At 42.4% G+C, this 17,902-nt stretch overlaps 1 protein-coding gene across 8 annotated transcripts in view; it reads right to left on the reverse strand.

Moving 5' to 3' along the window:
- Positions 1–17,902, reverse strand: part of LOC142581972 (uncharacterized) — a 570,107-nt gene that overhangs the window by 8,278 nt on the left and 543,927 nt on the right. For all 8 annotated transcript variants that reach the window (XM_075691408.1, XM_075691413.1, XM_075691407.1 and 5 more), the window contains one exon: positions 16,541–16,573. In XM_075691408.1, the coding sequence (XP_075547523.1) occupies positions 16,541–16,573 (33 nt within the window). The remainder of the gene's footprint in view (positions 1–16,540; positions 16,574–17,902) is intronic.

Below are 17,902 nucleotides of genomic sequence, written 5' to 3' on the forward strand. Positions count from 1 at the left end.
GTTGCTAGGAGCAACACAGGCGCTTTCCACCAATTTCATTTTTCAGTACGCTGGGCGATTTATTTGAGTTGTGTTCCTTCCTTCCTTCCCTCATTCGCTCTATATCTATAATATAACGTTATTCTCAGGTTATCATGCAGGGATGGTGAGGTGTTGATTCAGTAAGCTGAGCTGCTGTCGTGCTGCGCCGAGCGCCGTTTGAACCGAGCAGGTGCTCGCCGCGCGTTAGTCCGCGGCTAAAAGACACACCCTCAAATGACGGTTTTCTATAGCGCGGAGGCCTGAAGCCTTATGGAGCTAACTGATAGTTTGTAAAACGCACGTGACATAGCGTGGAGTCGATAAATACGAGAAACAGAAAGTTTCGAAAGACACGAGTGGCGCCTGGCATATTTCGCCTGTTTCCGAGAGCAGCTTTGAATACCAGCGCCATCTATCGGTGGCGACCGAAACTGCACTCTGAAGGGCCAGCGAGTATTGTGATATTCCGATTCGGCTGGTCCTTGTTTTCACACGCGCTGACGCGTTTATCACTCTGACTAACATAGTGACTTTTCCACCACTTCACGAAGTCCGGTCTTTGAAAAGTATACGCTTCCGCCTGTCACAAGCTGCGAGTGCAGAAGTTGGCGATACAGGCGGTATTTGTGTTTTCATGCTGCCGGTGTGGATAAGTGTCGTGTGAGACGATCATGTTATGGCAGTGCGGCAATGTATGTAAGACTTATTTGTTCATGTTGTGCGAGCTGTCTGTAAATAGGTGAGTTACTGCTAATATACGATATCGCAGCAGGAACAAGTGCCTAGTTACGTTCATCGAAAGCCGAGTACTCGTTGAGACTTGTCGTAATTTTTAAAAAGTTGTAACTGAGCGCGCGCGCGTGTTGTGTGTGTGTGTGTGTGTGTGTGTGCGCGCGCGTGTGTGTGTGCGTGCGTGTGTGTGTGTGTGTGTGTGTGTGTGTGTGTGTGTGTGTGTGTGTGTGTGTGTGTGTGTGTGTGTGTGTGTGTGTGTGTGTGTGTGTGTGTGTGTGTGTGTGTGTGTGTGTGTGTGTGTGTGTGTGTGTGTGTGTGTGTGTGTGTGTGTCTGAAATCGTGTTTGAACCTACCGTCAGCTCGACAAGAAATGATCTTCAACTGTACGAAGTCGCTTTATTTACAAATCTTCGCATTGTTTTGTTATTGTTTCAGAAACATTCCCTCGTACTGCACAACCCAATGACGCAAAGTGCGTTTCATTTAATTCGTGTAGTAACATTACATTGTAATAGCAAGTAAACTACTAATAACGAAAGTCAGGTAATGGCGGGCATCGTTACTTAGCCCAGTAGGTGCAACAAGCTACGGAGACACTGAAACAACTAGTCTCAAGCGTGAGGGCGAAAACCAAGGGGGAAAAAAAGAAACGTTTTACAGATGAAGGCCACAAGGCAGTAGAGTTGGCGGTAAATTAACGTGTTTGTGATTCAAGGTGTGTTGGTATTAGTTTTGTTCATCACGAGTGAGGCTCTGCAACGATGGATGCTGGTAAGTTGTTCCATTATTTCGGTGGCGCCGGGAATAAATGTTTTGTTGACTGCGATGGGTTTACCAAAGAGACGTTGGATGTTCATGGAATTAAATAAACTACGGGAATGGCGAATGGCAGATAGTAACTGTGGGCAGCTGCAATATAATGTATGAAATAAAGCAGAGTCGTGATAGTTTACGTCTGTCTACAGACCGAGAGAAACATTATTGCTACTAATGCTGGATAGGTTATCGCTGATGCGACGAATAGGCTATCACGATTTCGGATAAATTCGAGCTAAATGATTAGGTAGGTATGGTGAACGCTGAAGAAAAAATAATTACCGTCAAAGTGATTAGCTTCAAATTCAATGTAGTGTGTTTCATGTTTTAATGGTAAGATCTGAAGTTGAAAGTATCAGTTTTCATAGCGATAAGCTGCTCAATTTTACTGCGGCCGGTCTCTTTCTTTTTTTGACTATGGGTCATCATTTGAGGTGAAAATCATACATTCCCCTTTTTCAAAAACAGTTTGATTGCCTTACTTTGCACTACTTCGAGACAAGGAAAGCTTATTTACTTGGTTAGTACTTTTTGACATGGGGATTTCATGTTACAAGCGTGTTCAAACTAGTTCGAATTACTAGAAGTATACTGTATATGCTAATAACAGAATCATGGTGACGTAGCCATTAATTTGCATCTTGAAAATGGCGTTAGACGTGAGCAAATATTTGTATTTTGGCCACAACAGGCCACTAGTAAACGTGATAGCTACATATTTATGCTATTCTTAAATTTGTAGGCCGACATTCTAGGCTGCTTTTCAGTATAATTCTTCACAGCAGAAAATTTGATTTAACGCCTAAATTTTGCTACAACTTCTTATTAACAAAAACCCCAGAGATCGTTATACTCAAGGATATATTTGAAAGTAAAGTCGTCTGAAAAAGCTATAGAAACAAAGTCGGGCATTATTTGCACAAAATCATTTAAGTAAATTAAGAGAAATCAGTGATTTTGATACATTGTCCTAAGAAGTTCGAGAAGTTGTAAGATATGCATCAGAAGCATTTACCCATCAGCTTCGGAAAATAAATGGCTGCCATTTTCCAGACGTGCTTCGGGCCAGTCTAACGTATTACAAGTAAATAAGACGTACAGGGGAAGCGAAACAGAGGGGTTCGGTTTTTGGTAATCAGGACTATATAAGGTCAAAGGGCTGTGAAACCAAGGCGTATTACGAAGGTTTTGGTTTCGGTCCCCACTGGCAGCAAGTTTTCTTTTTGTGCACTTTCATTTCCCGTTCTCTGTTGTTACTTAGTACATTTCAATTTCAACCACAGCTAATTACCCTTATGATTTCCTTGTCTTCATTGCCTGCTGGCTTTATATGGTCGTAAGACGTACAGTGAAGTTAAGTTCGCACGGGTAATCCGTTAGGTCTACCGTTAGGTAACTTATCGAATGCAGTACGAAACTTCAAAGAGAGAGCATTTATTTGCCCGGAGTGCTTCTAGCACAGTTTGAAAATCGCGAGCATTGGCTATTAAAGTTTAGCTTCTTTTTTCTGTATCAGTGCTGTAATGGTGACAAAATCTTTCAACAGTTACAGACCGCACGATAGGTATACCTCACAACATCGGCCACACTACATATATATCATCAAGTAACTTACATGAGCCTACATTTAAAAATTATGCGCCATATTTTACAAAACCGCCCTTAATTTGCCATTTTAGGTAAGCGGAAAGCCTACACGAGCAAATAAAATTTGGAATCGGGGAAAATTTATGTATTTATAAAGTTTATGTTCCCATTTTTCGAATATATCTTTAGTTCATCAAAATCTTTAGTTATTTCTCATGCCCCATAATACTGGCAAGGTATCGTCTCTTTCGAAAGTTTGGAGCTTCGTATAATGATTAAAATCGAGTTATGAAATAGCCTACATTGTTTGACTTGGATCACAGATTGAAAAGTAACAAAAAAAAATAAGAATAATCTAAAAAAGCCATTTTAACGTCAACTGAAGAAAGACCATATAACAGTAGCAGGCCTGAATAGCCATCTTGTCTCTGTCCAGCCGCTAGCCCCTCTACACCTCGCCTAGCTTGCCGCACATCTATTCAAAATTTGCGCTTATCGCTTTCCAATATAGTGCAGGGCCCCGTACCGAACAATCATGCGGGGAAATTTCTCGGTCTTTACTACCTTTTGTCTCGCTGTGTGTGCATTGGTTTATGGGGAGTAAGTGTAAAACAAGCAACAAACTCTTATCTGAGTGTCAACTTTCTTTTAAGTTCATAAAGTTTATAATAAACAAACGATGTTCCTTGGATAAGTAGCCTTAACGCCTATGGTGCAAGTTAGGACCACGACTCACCACGGGACATTGCTGCTATCCTATTTCACCATTCGCGTAGAATGATATGTGGTATGTCTTATATATAGTACCCATGTTAATACATCACTACACGGCACTTTTTCGCCAGTGAGGAGCTCCGGCGTTTCTTTCTTTATAGTCGGGCTGAGGGGCTGAGGTTGCGCTCATAAGATAGAGAAGGGTGAAAAATAAAAGGCATATTTTTTCAATAATTATGACCCATGATCATGGCTCATGATGATTAACCCTACATGATCACTCATGATTTATTAGTGACCAACGATTATGTTTAAGAAATAAGTAAGGAATAATTTTTTTTTTCGAGAAACAGGAATGTCGGGTATATATGAGAGTTCAGCAAGGTTGAGCGCTAGGGTTATTTGATGTTGTGTAATGCATGTTTTTCTCAGCGCATTAGACAATGACGACAGAATCGAAACCCTCATCGCCACATGTCGTCCTTTTCTAATACGCTGGGAAAAAACCACCAAACACGAGAGCTATATGCAAATTCAGATTATGTTGGTCGTTCCATTTTCAATCACATGTATCCGTGTTCGCTCCGCCTATGATAACTAGACAGATGCAAAAGACGCGATAAAGACAACATCAGCGCGTACAAATAATTTTATTTACAATAGACATAAGTATAATGGGTGAAGATACGCAAACAGTTAAATTCGGTTAAGTGCGACATCAAATTTGGCTCTGTGATTTGCCGAATGTGACTGCCCAAATAAACCCTGTGTCACCATCACTACACGGTGGTGAAGATCACTACATGACCTTTTTCATTAGATATTGAAGCCTGGGCTAGTGTTGTCTAACCTTTTCGCTCTTTTTTCGCGCTGTTGCATAGTACTTCCGTGTAGACACGTGTATACCAACAAGTTCAGTTTTCAAGCCTTCTACACGGATCCCACGCTCAGAGATATGCGTTCATAGCGGTGTTCACTGCTCAAGCAGTTCTATAGTTTGAGAAGTGCTACTTATCAGGCTGCACGGTTTACACGCTGTGATATTTTAACCACAATGACTGAGACTGTGCTCTAGTGAGGCAACTGTGTCAGAACGTGAAAGTTCGTGAACTAGGTGCTATCATCGATGCTGTAAAATTCAGCCATATTATGGAATTCTGCAGCAGCGGCGTTTTGAGCCAATCAAAGAGGGCGTAGCAGCCCTGTGGGTCGATGAGATATGATAAGACAGAGAAATCGAGAATATGGCGGAATTCGAGATTGATCAGTACGTAGCATTCTCGGTCATACGAACACTTCTGATTTTGTGTACGCCACTCTCACTTTTATTCTTCAACCAATTCTTGTTTCCACAAGTAGGGACAGAGGAATAGCCGTTACCAAGGCGCCGTTATCATCTTACATGCCTTCAATCGAAAAAAAAAAATGGTGGAAGAAAACTGTTTGCCGTTGAGGAAAGTGGGATTCTTCATTGCCTTCACGTCCTTTAAGAGAAAACTGAACGTACCGACGAGGATTCGCGTTGTTACGACAGAAGCGTTAATTAAAGAAAACTTTCAAATTCTTCAAGCGGCCGATTTATGGAACTTTTTCGCCTGTGGTGCAATTCTATAATGAGAAAATTGGAAGGACAGCCATGGAAATGATTTGGTGAAGGCATCATTGCCAATAATGATGACGAAGAGAAGCCTCGGGAACAGAGCAGGGCGACTTTCTTTCTGCATTTATTTATTTATTTATTTATCTGACACGACACACTTTCTGGAGCTTCAGTTTACTCAATGTGATTACGGAGGGAGAAATTACGCCTGTCTGTATAGGCTGGACGGACGATGTCCGACGTCCGTCTCGCATAATCGAAGTGCATCACGTTTTTGACCGTTGATACTTAATTGGCCACAGCGCCGCGTTGCAATTTGCTATCGGGTAGCTTATCCGTAAACATCGCGTTTCGTATCGGAAAGCCCTCAAGCATGTACGGAGATTCGCAAGTGTGTGGTTATGCCAGGACGTGTTGCTTGCACATGGACGGCACTCCGTACTATGCTGTGCCTTAGCGCGTATTACGCAATTCTCCGCACAGGCAGATGCAGGCGATACGGTTTATCATTACCGGGGTCACATGAACCTGCGTAAAATGTCGTGACTTACAAAGCAAGTGCACGCGTAAACTGCGATGCAATCGTGCTGTTTGCTAAACTTGAGGGCGCCCCTTTGGAGAGCTCTGTTCGCGAGTACGAGTTGCGCACACACGTGCATGCTTATCTACGAGTAGAATCGCTTCGACGTAATGATGTTAACCTACCGGTCTGGTTGCGGCCCAACATTTCACGCAGCGTGTTTCGAACTAGCAATTGCAGCAGTAACCGTTGTATACATATCGTGTATACATAGCCTTGAACCATATTTCTGCAGCATGCTGTATACGGTCATTTAGGCTAGCGGAAGGTTGTACCGCTTCTACCATTTTACGTTGTTTATTTTTTTAAATGACGATAGCACTACCCATCTGAGAACTCAACCAAGTTACGCCCCCCCCCCCCCCCTTTCTCATGCATTATTTCTCTTACGACGCTACAGGCCTCTAAAGAGGGCAGCGGGGCTTTATGATCAATATTATGTAATTATTTCAATAGCGCAGTGGGCGAACAAGGGAAGCCTCAGCCTGGAGCCACGCCTTGAGAAGAAGACTTGTTTTGTTCAGGGCAACAACTGCTTGTTTGTTTGCTTTTTCTGGGGGGGGGGCGGGGCAGCGCTTACATCCTGACGCTCACTTTGTCAAATGCTGGTCATGAAAGGCGGTAGCTGTATTTATAAAAAAGAGCTCCTTTTTCTAACCGTTCGACCTAACCTCTGGGCTCCTTGGTTCACCTATTGGTGGTCCCCTCAAGTCACCGTATTCCTGTTAGCACTGTCTCTCACTCTACATCGTTGTTTCCCAGTTTTAAAGTAATCACTTTTATCGACTACCTTGTGTTTTCGAAGCCGAAAATGCTTTTATTAAAAAAAGAGATACGTTCTTTACTGGATCGGCACATTTGTCCTGCAGGATAAGTTTACTAATATGGCCATCGAAAGGTCAAGAAAAAGGAGCACTTAGAGCAGAATTAGAGGAAAGCATCAAGTTCAGCTCGACTTCTGGATCCCTACCGGAATGCTGAACATGTGCGGCGTGAACATGGGCGGCGTGCACCGCGTGAACAGGACTGGCATGCATGCAAGAAAGAGACAGAAAGTCTAAATATGGGTGGCGACGTCACTCTTGGATTCTTGCGCCAGCTAGCCATGAGGCCACAAATAAGGCAACATCTGGTCGATGATATTTAGCCGCACACCTTCTGTCCCCTGTGTCACCCTGTGTCAAAGAGCAGGACTCTTTGAGGAATTATCAGATCAGGCATGGCCTGGGATATTCTTGGCCTTAGTGAGGATAGAAGAACTGGTGAGGCTTGTACACTGGTGACTAACGGCCACGTCCTCTGCTATAGAGGTCTTCCAGATAAGACAGAATATGGGTTAGGGTTTCTGGTCAATAAGGACATAGCGGGCAACAGTGATAAATTTAACAGTATTAATGGGGGGTTAGCAGTTGTAATAAAGCAGAATAGCAGGTGCGTATTAAAGGAAGTATGAGCCTACACTCCAAATTCCAGTCATAGTGATGAAGAAATAGAACAGTCTTATGAAGGTGTTGAATCAACAATGAGAAAGTTTCAAACGAAGGTGTTGAATCAGCAATGGGAAAGTTGCAAACTCGGTATATTGTAGTAAATTGGGCGACTTCAACACAAAAGTGGGGCAAAACACGCTCAGGGACAAACAATTAGCAACTACGGCATCGATTCTAGGAAACTAGAGGGGAGATGTTGGTAGACTTCGCGGAAAGGAATAGGCTCCGAATAATGAATACCTTCTTCTGGAAGCGCAGTAACAGGAAATGGATCTGCAAAAACACTAATGGAGAAACAAGCAATGAAACAGATTTCATACTCCGCCTATCCCAGCATAGTGCAGGATGTAGAAGTGCTAGGTAAGGTAGAGTGCAGTGACCATAGGTTAGTGAGGTCTACGATTTCTCTTATTTTGAAGAGAGAAAGAGTAAAATTAGTCATGAAGAAACAAGCCAACCTAGACGTAGTAAGGGTAAAAGCAGACGAATTCAGGCTGGTGCTCGCAAACAAATACGCAGTGTCAGAACAGGAAGATGAAGTTAACAGATCATAACATAAAGGTAATGAAGCAAACCGTAGCTAGGCTGATTTCAGACGTAGCAATTGAAGTGGGAGGCAGGACACCAACGCAAGCAGTAGGTGAGCTGTCCCGAATAACAAAATACCTCATAAACAAACGACAAAGGATGAAAGTGTCTAGCTCAACAGATCAGGTAGAATTCGCTGAACTGTCAAAACTGATCAAGAAGAAAGAAAGTAAGCGATATTCAAAATTATAACGTGGGAAAGAGTGAGGAAGTGTTAAAATATGACCGCGGCATGAAATCACTGAGAAAGAAAGCTTCGCATAGGACAAGGCAAGATGCACGCACTGAAATATCAGGAGGACAATGTCATCAACAATTTCGATTATATAGAAAAAGCTGCAGAACAATTTTATACTGACCTGTATGCAGTACCCAAAGCTGTCACGCTACCTTCATTCTATATAGTGGTGAACCAGCGATGAAATTAAAGGGCGTTGCAAGACATGGCCCAGGGAAAAGAGGCAGGAGAAGATGGATTAACAGTCGACTTAATCAAAGATGGATAACGTATCATGCGCAAGAAGCTTGCCGCCCTTACACATAATGTCTCACGACTTCAAGTGCGTCAGAGAGCTGGAAGAACGCCAGCATTATACTAATCCATAAGAAGAAAGAAGTTCCAGAACAGAAGAATTATCGACCCGTTCAGCTTGCTTTCAGTATTGTGTAGGATATTCACCGAGTTATATTTCCAATAAAAGCAGGGCAACACTCGACTTCAATCAACCAAGGGAACAGGCTGACTTCAGGAAGGGATATTCTACAATGGATCACCTCCATGTCACCAACCATGTAATTGAGAAATCGGCGGAGTACAATCAGCCTCTGTGTATGACTCTCATAAATGATTAAAAAGCCTTTGATTCAATAGAGGTACTAACAGCCATAATTTCATTGCGTAATCAAGGAGCACAAGTAGCATACGTGGATATCTTAGGAAATATCTACAAAGATTCCACAGCTACCTTGCTTCTCCACAATAAAAGTAGAAAGTTGCCTATCAAGAAAGGAGTAAGGCAAGTAGACACAATTTCTCCAATGCTATTTACTGCATGCTTTGAAGTATTCAAGCTATTAGACTGGGAAGAATTAGAAGTAAGGACCAATGGCGAATATCTCAGCCACATTCGGTTTGCAGATGACATAGTCCTGCTCATCAACACTGGGGACTAACTACAACAAATGATTCAGGACTTTAACTGAGACTGTGCAAGAGTGGGGTCGAAGATTAATATGCAGAAGACAAAGATAACGTTTATTAGCCTGGCAAGGCGACATGAATTCAGGATCGCCAGTCAGCCTCTAGAGCCTGTACTGGATTACGTTTATCTATGTCACTTACGTACAGGGAGCCCTATTCATGAGAAGGAAATTCACACACTAAAAAAGGGTTCGAGTGCATACGGCAAACATTACCAAATCCTGAGCGTCGTTGAAAGGTGTACAATCATTGCATTCTAGCAGTGATAACACATGGGACAAGAACTTCGAGGTCAACAAAGTAGCTCGAGAACAAGTTAAGCACGGCAAAACGAGTGGCGGAACGACAAATATTAGGCGTAACGTTAAGAGACAGGAAGAGAGCAGTGTGGATCAGAGAGCAAACGAGGATAACTGGTATTCTAGTTGACATTCACAGAAAAAAAAATAGAGCTGGGCAGGCCATGTAATGGGTACATTCTGTAACCTTACATTCTGTAAGGTTACAGAATGTGTGCCAAGGGAAGGGAAGCGCAGTCGAGGACTGCAGAAAACTAGGTGGGCTGATGAAATTAGGAAATTTGCAGTCGCATGTTGGAATCAACTAGCGTAAGACATGGGTAACTGGAGATCGTAGAGAGATGCATTCGTGCGGCAGTCTCTTTGTGCTGGGATCTGTCAGAAGACAGAAGTTGCAGTTTAAACATGCAAAAGCAGCCGGAAACTACAGGAGAGATAAGTTTTGTATGGATGAAGTTTTGTAAGGATGAAGCTGCCCTGCTTGCCCAACTGTGTCATGCTAACATGAAAAGAAACTATAGTAGCTCCCAGGACACAAAATGCTGACTATCAAAACAAGCATGATTCTCGCTTACTGCTTGAGCAAGCATCTTCTTTTTCTTTCATAAAGCAGCTCACGCAAGTTTTAGCTTTCGAAGTGCGTAGCAGGTAGCCACGCAAGCTCAGCCATGGTGAAACGAATATCTTGTAACTTTTTTTCTGCATCATTTACAACACATTCATATAATTATTTTATTATTATTCATATTGTTCAAATACCTATTATTGACCGTTTTCTACAGCAAAAAATAAAAGCGGTGACACTATAGTGCGTGGTTGCTCCGGCCTTCAAATTCCAAATCGTGATTTACGATTCACAACACCTCTATGTGCGGTGCATCTACTTAGGAAAGGAACCGCTTACAAATAGGGCGGCCCCTCTCTGATACGTAGGCCTTCGCTTACGTTTATGTTTACAACGGGCAATCACTTATCGTGCGCCCGATGTCACGAAATCACTCGGAAAGTTCATATCCGGGCCTGAAGTAAGCTTTCCAAGGCGCAGTTGCCCTGCATTAGCAGCTACACGCGTAGCAGTACAACGATCGCAAGAAGGGGGCATTCGGTGGCCCCTCACGATCACCTGTAAATCGATGCAAGCGCGCGCAAACGGACACCAACAGCGCATGCCGCCAGAGAAGCTACCCGCACACGGCCTCGGCATGCCGTAATGGCGGCCTTTCGCCATTTTTCTCCCGCCTTCCTCCTCCTTCTACCTTTCCCTCTCTCACCCTTCGTCTTTCCCTTTTCGGCAGAGTGCGGCGCGCTCTGCAAAGTGCATCTATCACTGTCGATGGCTGCCCTTAAAAATCCATCGTCCTCATGAGCGCATGCGCGGCCTCGTGAACTTCCCCCACTTGCTAGTTTCTCTCAGCCTCGCATCCTCGCACTCTTTCCTTGGCGTGAACGTGCCCCGTTCCTTCTCTCAGTAGCAGATACCCGCCTCCTCTCCTGCAGTTTACTCCTGTTTGCGTTGGCCTGCATGCAGCGTGCTTGTTTACGCCCGGCACCAACGTTCGCTTCCCGGGGGCTCATCGCTTCGATCGCTCGATTTTCAGCACCACCAGGAAGCTCGAGAATGTAACGAGTCGGCGTGTGCATGGAGGGCACGTTAGAGCCTCGTTGTAAACGTTTTCGCCTATAGAGACGTCATCTGTTGTTTAAAATCCCCGTGGGAAAGTCGCTGGCTGCCAGTAAGTAGTAAGAACCGTGCATTTGTCTAGCAAACGGGGCAGTGTCTGACACACGCATGTTTAAAATGAGTGCGCCGTAGGTATGAGTTGCAAGCACTTCTTCATACAGTCCTGCAGGTTTATCACCGCACTGACGTGAAAACGGATGCTCTCACCAAAGGATGAACAAAATGCATATAATCTATGCGACTGATATAGCAAGATGTTGATGAAAAACAATTTAACTGCTATGGCTTTTTGAACAATAGAATCGGCTGAGAACTCAGTCGAAGCCAGTTTTTTTTTTTTTTTTACTTCATCAGTCATGAAGTATTACACTCACGTGTTTACTATGTTGTATGCTGGCTGCTATGGGATGAAAAGGCTGTGACAATTCACACATTGTGGTCCACAATCATTTGCCGCGCAGACATATGCGAGCTACAGCAAGCAATGATGTGGCAAACGAGGATGACCATGAGCGCATCGCAAATAAGTTGTTCTTGAAAAGATGGCGGTGGCCGCTTTAAGAGACCTGCTGCTGCCGCAGTAAGTAAAAATCAGAGCGAGATGAACCGCTTAAGTTCGTTGATACTTAAAGCTACATTTTGTTTAGAAATATTCAAAAATCAATGCTACCGTATCTCTTCCTATATATTTAATAACAAGGTACATGTTTGGCCGTGTGGGAGGTTTCAATTGTATTGTGTCCTTCCTGTCGGTTTCTGGCGTATTGTGCTGTGGGGCCATGAAAAAGTTCGTTTTACAACATCTAACTATACTCATATCGACTAGTATTAGGCAAATAGAGAGAACTCTGATAGTTAAGAAAAGCTTCACCTTGAAAATGTTCTTTCTTACAATAGTTGTGAAAATGTTATATAGACACTTCTACACGGCTCCCTTTATTTCCAGAGACTACTATCGATTTGTGTCAAACTGCGATAAAGCCACTGTAGATGCTCATGTTCTTCCCGGTTCTCTTATTTACCACACGCCAATATGTGGTCGGGTAAAAAATAACGGAGCTATAATATTAAATCCAGGACTTCCTTATAGATACCAGCACGTGTCACTTGCAGCTTTGTGTTCTCTACCCTTAGAAATCAGCAAAGTGCGTTGCAAGAATGTTTTTCATCCTGCAGTGGTGCAAATATAGCTTATTATTGTTATCGAGCCTTTCTTTTATGTGTGTATAAAATAAAAACTTATCATATATATGTCGCGTGAAAAGCAAATGTTCACGAGAACCATGGCAAGCACGTGGGGTCATGAAAAAAAAAATTGATAAGAAGGATAAACTCTTCAAAAAATTGATGCGACCACGTGATGGAAAGGTCCTAATTGTTTTCAAGCGCTTCCGCAATGCCCTAAATAAAGGGTGGAAGAAATTTTGAAAAATGTATCCTTTTCCAATATTCGCTTCATGTTCCAAGCGAATATAGCTACCATGGAATAAACCAAATTCCTTGATCGGGCGAAATCAAAGGCTGAACAAGTGCGCAGAATTTTTAATTATTTAAAACTCATTACAGAAGAAGCAGTGGTGAATGTTATTAACGATTATTTTGTTTACAGATATTTTGACGCTGTTCAAAGCTGTATTACCACACTTTGGGCCCAGGATACGTGTTTCTTTCTTTTTTCCTTTTCTCTCATCTTTTTTCTTTCCGGAAGGGAGCACTTGAAGCGAAAGTCTGTTCAACATCTTAAAATGAATTCTGGGGTTTCACGTGCCAAACGCACGATTTTGTTATGAGGCACACCGTAGTGGGGCACTCCGGATCAATTTTGACCCAGGGAATCTTTAACGTGACCCCAATGCCACGGGACACAGGCATTTTATATTTCACCCCATCGAAATGTGGTCGCCGCGGCCGGGATTTGATCCCGCGACCTCGTGCTTAGCAGCGCAACCCTATAGTCGCTAAGCAACGATAGCGGTGTAGAGGGGGGAGGGGGTCAACATTTTTGAGTATCAGTAATGCTGGGAGCTGCGATGTCGATCATATTTATATCGAACAAGTTAACTATGCTATTGATAAGTGAGGGCTTAACGCACATATTTCACCTCCGCATTTCAAATGACACTTTCTCCTCGAAAATGCGAGTGGCACTATATAAGGAAGATAAGTGGAACGTTTCAATTTATCTACGAGTGCCTATTCATTCTATATTTTCTAAACGCTTGTAATATTATTTTTATCCGTCGCTCTACCATTTGTGAAAGCCATGTTACCACTATGTCACGGTATGGTTTCCGAGATAATATATTAACTAAACTTGTCCTGCTAAACCAAAAGGAATATATACTACAAAAACTAGAAGAAAAACTATATGATGCAGGAATTTTTGTAGATTTTAGTCAAGCATTTGATTATATATACACCATGGCATCTTGTTTGGAAAATCAAGCCAATATATACGGCATTCGTTGGTGCCCGCTTAAATTATTTAAAAGTTTGTCTGTCGCGTAAACAGCAGTATACGTTCCAATAGATAACATTGAGTCAAACCGGAAGCAAATAATTTCAGAGATGTCCACCACAGCGTTCTTAGCGCTTTGCTGGTTAATTTATCTAACAATGATGTAGTTTTTATCTTCTCGAAAGTTTAGCTATTGTGGACGATACGAGAGTATTTGCTTCTAGCTTCTACGCATGATACACGCTTTTCAAGAATGCAAGTGACATCTTCCAAAAAAAAAGGGCTGGCCTGCACAACTAACAAGTTAAAAGGTTAATACTGCGAAAACATAGGCTGTCATTTTTCGTTGGAAGGGTAAACAGGTGTTTTCACCAAGAGTGAAATTTCCTCCAGAGCACAACGATAGAGATAGTAACGTCTTAAAAGCACTAGACATTTATTTCTCAATGTTATTGTAATGATATTATCATGTGAATACTGTTTTAACAAAACTTAGCCGTATAACTGGTATATTAAACCGGCACCTCATTCCTAAGTCAATGGAATTAAAGATAAATGATGCGCTCTTTGCTTCTCGCGTACATTACTGTTCTTGTTTTGTTTTTGTTTATTGCATGGACAACGACTGCAACAAATCTGTCGGGGCTTCTAGGCATAGAAAGGAAGATTTTGAGAATACCATGACTATGCATAGATTTTGCAATCAGTTGGCTTGGCTTTCAGCTAATTTAATTTAACTAAATTAAGTTATTTATATCAAGCCAAACTAAGGCGTGAATATTGCTTTTGTTGCAGGCGTTCATATTTCATTTTTGTTCAGCTTGAAAACTTTTTTTTCTTAATGAACAAGTGTCTAAATAAGAGAAAAAAAGCAAGGCTCCTCACTGCGACTCAAACAGTGGTACGCAAATGCTCAACAATACCCTTCCGCGTGAATGGAATAAAGCTTGCGAAAGAGGCATCGATCCGTCGAAAATAATTTTAAGCGAGGCCAATATTATTTTGGTGCACATTGAATAAATACCTAAGAACGATTATGTTCAGGTTATACAAGAAAATAGACCGGGCAATTCTTCACAGCCACTGTTGAGAGCTTGTATTTTGAGAAGTTTGAGTTTGTATTTTGTATGAGAAGCTTGCCGCTTCTAGTACAGTTCGATCGGGGGCGACCGACCCTTCAAGCCGACAGCGAACTGCTCTTCCTTTACACCCTTCTTTTTTAGATTGTAATGTGATAAACAAAATAAAGAAATAACTACATAAATCAAACACACTCGAGCCTTATTTCATGCATCCTGGATCTTGTCTCTATGCATGCATTTCACAATGTATTGTATACATATGACTCATTCTCAATGTCACTTTCGAATACCTCCAGCTACGTGTCACAGGGCAGTGATCATAAGCACTAAGACGTAACTGTAATTTCAGAAATTAGTCCGTATTCTGCATAATCCGTTCCGAATACTGGCGGGGATAGAAATAAATTTTCCACCGCTGTTGTTTTTATGACGGCACAACAGAATTCAAATTGTGCAACTTGTATGTTGCCTGTAATTGTGCTGGCTGCGTGTTATATACTTCATTGCTTTTATCCCCACCTTTCTATAACGCGCAAACCACCTTAAGAGTCAATAAGTGAAAAATGCAAATAAAAAAAAAGATATCTGGGCATCAGACAAAAGTTATTTGTTGTCTTGCTCAGTTTCGACCGTATGGCCTGAAGAAAGAAAGAGTAATGTCTGCAAAACTGGCTTTTAATGGCTGTGATAGGCTGCGCTAGAAATAATACATCATTAGAGCACACGCAATCTTTAAAGATACAGGCTTTCTTACCTAACGGCTCTTCAAGTAATAATAACAACGAAATAACTAGTACTAACAACAATTTGTTTACTTCTTACCACGACACAGGCGTACGTAACGAAATTTCGTTCTGTACCGTTGACTGTCGTACCATTGCCTTCGCTAATACTATGTACAGCATCAAGATTGGCTGAAATTCGCTATTACGAACAATTCTGGAAGGACTTCCCGTGAATACGGGGTAAGATGTGTCAACTTCATACTTAAGATGGTCTCGAAATGCCGCATAGATTGCGTCATTAACATTATCATGACGCGATGACACCGAGCGAGACTTCCTGCCGCCGTGTAGCCAGAAAGCTAAGTATCATGAAGTTGCTCACAAAAGAAAGAAAGAAGAAAGGAAAGAAAGAGAGAATGAAAAATGAAAGAGAATGAATGAATGAATGAATGAAAACAGGGGTGTTGCGCACCTTATGCCTGAGCTCGCATGTGGCACTCGCATGTGGCAGTTCTACAAACACAAACTGGTTTGTAGAAACAAATATTTTAATAAATTATTTAGGACGCTCTAGCACTTAGCATTTTTTTCGGGACTTGGAGGGTTTGCACCTTCCGTTTACGCAAAATTTAAAAAAATATGCAAATAACAAAATGTGATGTCTGTACTCTTATTTGATGAGCTCTGACTACCGGCACAGCCGTAGCCGGATATATAAATGTATAACCTTGTATAAGGCGGTACAGAGGTTTAAAGCAGTAATATATACATGTGTAGCAGAAGCCACTACGCCATGACATCAACGTAGACACGGCTGCGCATACAGACCCAGTATACGTTAGAAGCAACGCTTACGTACGGTGCTCGACCGCTGTAGTTGCAACAGATGTTAATTTTTTTTGCAGGTCAAGCAAGAAAAAAAAGATGCGTTGAAAATCGTAATTTTTGGGGAAATGCGGCTCTTACCTGATCCTGACGATTGTCCCGCACACATCGGCACTGCAAAAAAAAAAAAAAAAAAGGTCAGAGCGTCACAGACACGAACTTAGTAATCATAAGCGTCGAGCACGTAAGCAGTAGGATTTGGAATATAATCAGTACTAAACTGAAGCGTTCAGGATTACTTATTCCAACATGTGGTTTTTAACGATCCCATAAGCCAAAGTACACGAGTGTGATCACACTCCTTCTCCATACGATGAAAGTGCCGCGACCTGGAAATGAAAGCATAGCCGCGGACAACTTGAGCCAGTACCACGTGAGCTTTCAGGTATGCCAGATAAATACCCCAAAAATGTTGGAAGATGATTGAACCTCCAGAGGAAGTCGATGAAGAACAGTTCTCCTCAGCAAATCTGGGGTGAGATTTTGGCTCAGAGGAGATTGTCAAGTCTCGCAAGCACTGTGCACATCACTTGCCTCTAGGCACTTGCTACTTGTAGAGAGAACTCAGTGTTTTAAAGACAAAAACCTTTCTTGGCATGTTACCGCCACTTTTCCGTATCGGGTACTGTTTCTAGACTCGGTACCCTATGGTGTCGTCCCTCGCGTGATTGGAGTAGAAAGAACGTCGGTCTGTTTCAATTTTTTTATGCGCTATCATCAGGATTGGCCCACATTTTTAGACTGCACTATCTCCAGGATCGGCCCATGATGAAAGAGTCTAGGAACAGTACCCGATACGGAAAAGTGGTGGCAACATGCCAAGAAAGCTTTCGTTTTTAAAACGCCGTGTTCAATCTGCAATTAGCAAGTGCCGAGAGGCAAGTGATGTGCACAGTGCTTGGTAGACTTGAGCATCATCTATTATTAGGACAGAGAAGTTCTAGAGCAGCGCTCCCAAATGAGCTCCACGCAGAAGGCTGTTCTGCGCTGCTCAAGTTACTGAGGTCTATAGACTTTGAGAACGCTGCCTTCTACCACTAGATAAAGTGGACGCGATTTACTTCGTGTGTACTCCTCTGTATTTCTCTCCCCTTACGCTTTCTGTCTTTGGCCCCGTATTCGCTTCCCCACTTTGACGTAGCCAACCAGAACTACCTCTCTAGATTTAGACGAGCTACATAATATTCAGTATTGCTCCTATCGATGCCCCAATGTAAATTTTACAACATATAACTTGGCCATCAGGGATAGACGGAAGATTTATTTGAAAGAAGGCAGAGAGGTCGGCCTGAGCTAGCACGCTCTAGCCTACTACCCTGAAAAGGGGGAGGGGGAGGCAACAGGGACATAAAGGTGTGATGAGGAATGATGATGACATAGAAAGAGGGATGCGCAACGGTGAAAGTTGTTTGAGATTTGGGGAATTCGACGTGCCATAGCGCG

Source organism: Dermacentor variabilis, chromosome 5 (assembly GCF_050947875.1).
Source record: "Dermacentor variabilis isolate Ectoservices chromosome 5, ASM5094787v1, whole genome shotgun sequence".
NCBI classification, from domain to species: Eukaryota; Metazoa; Arthropoda; class Arachnida; order Ixodida; family Ixodidae; genus Dermacentor; species Dermacentor variabilis.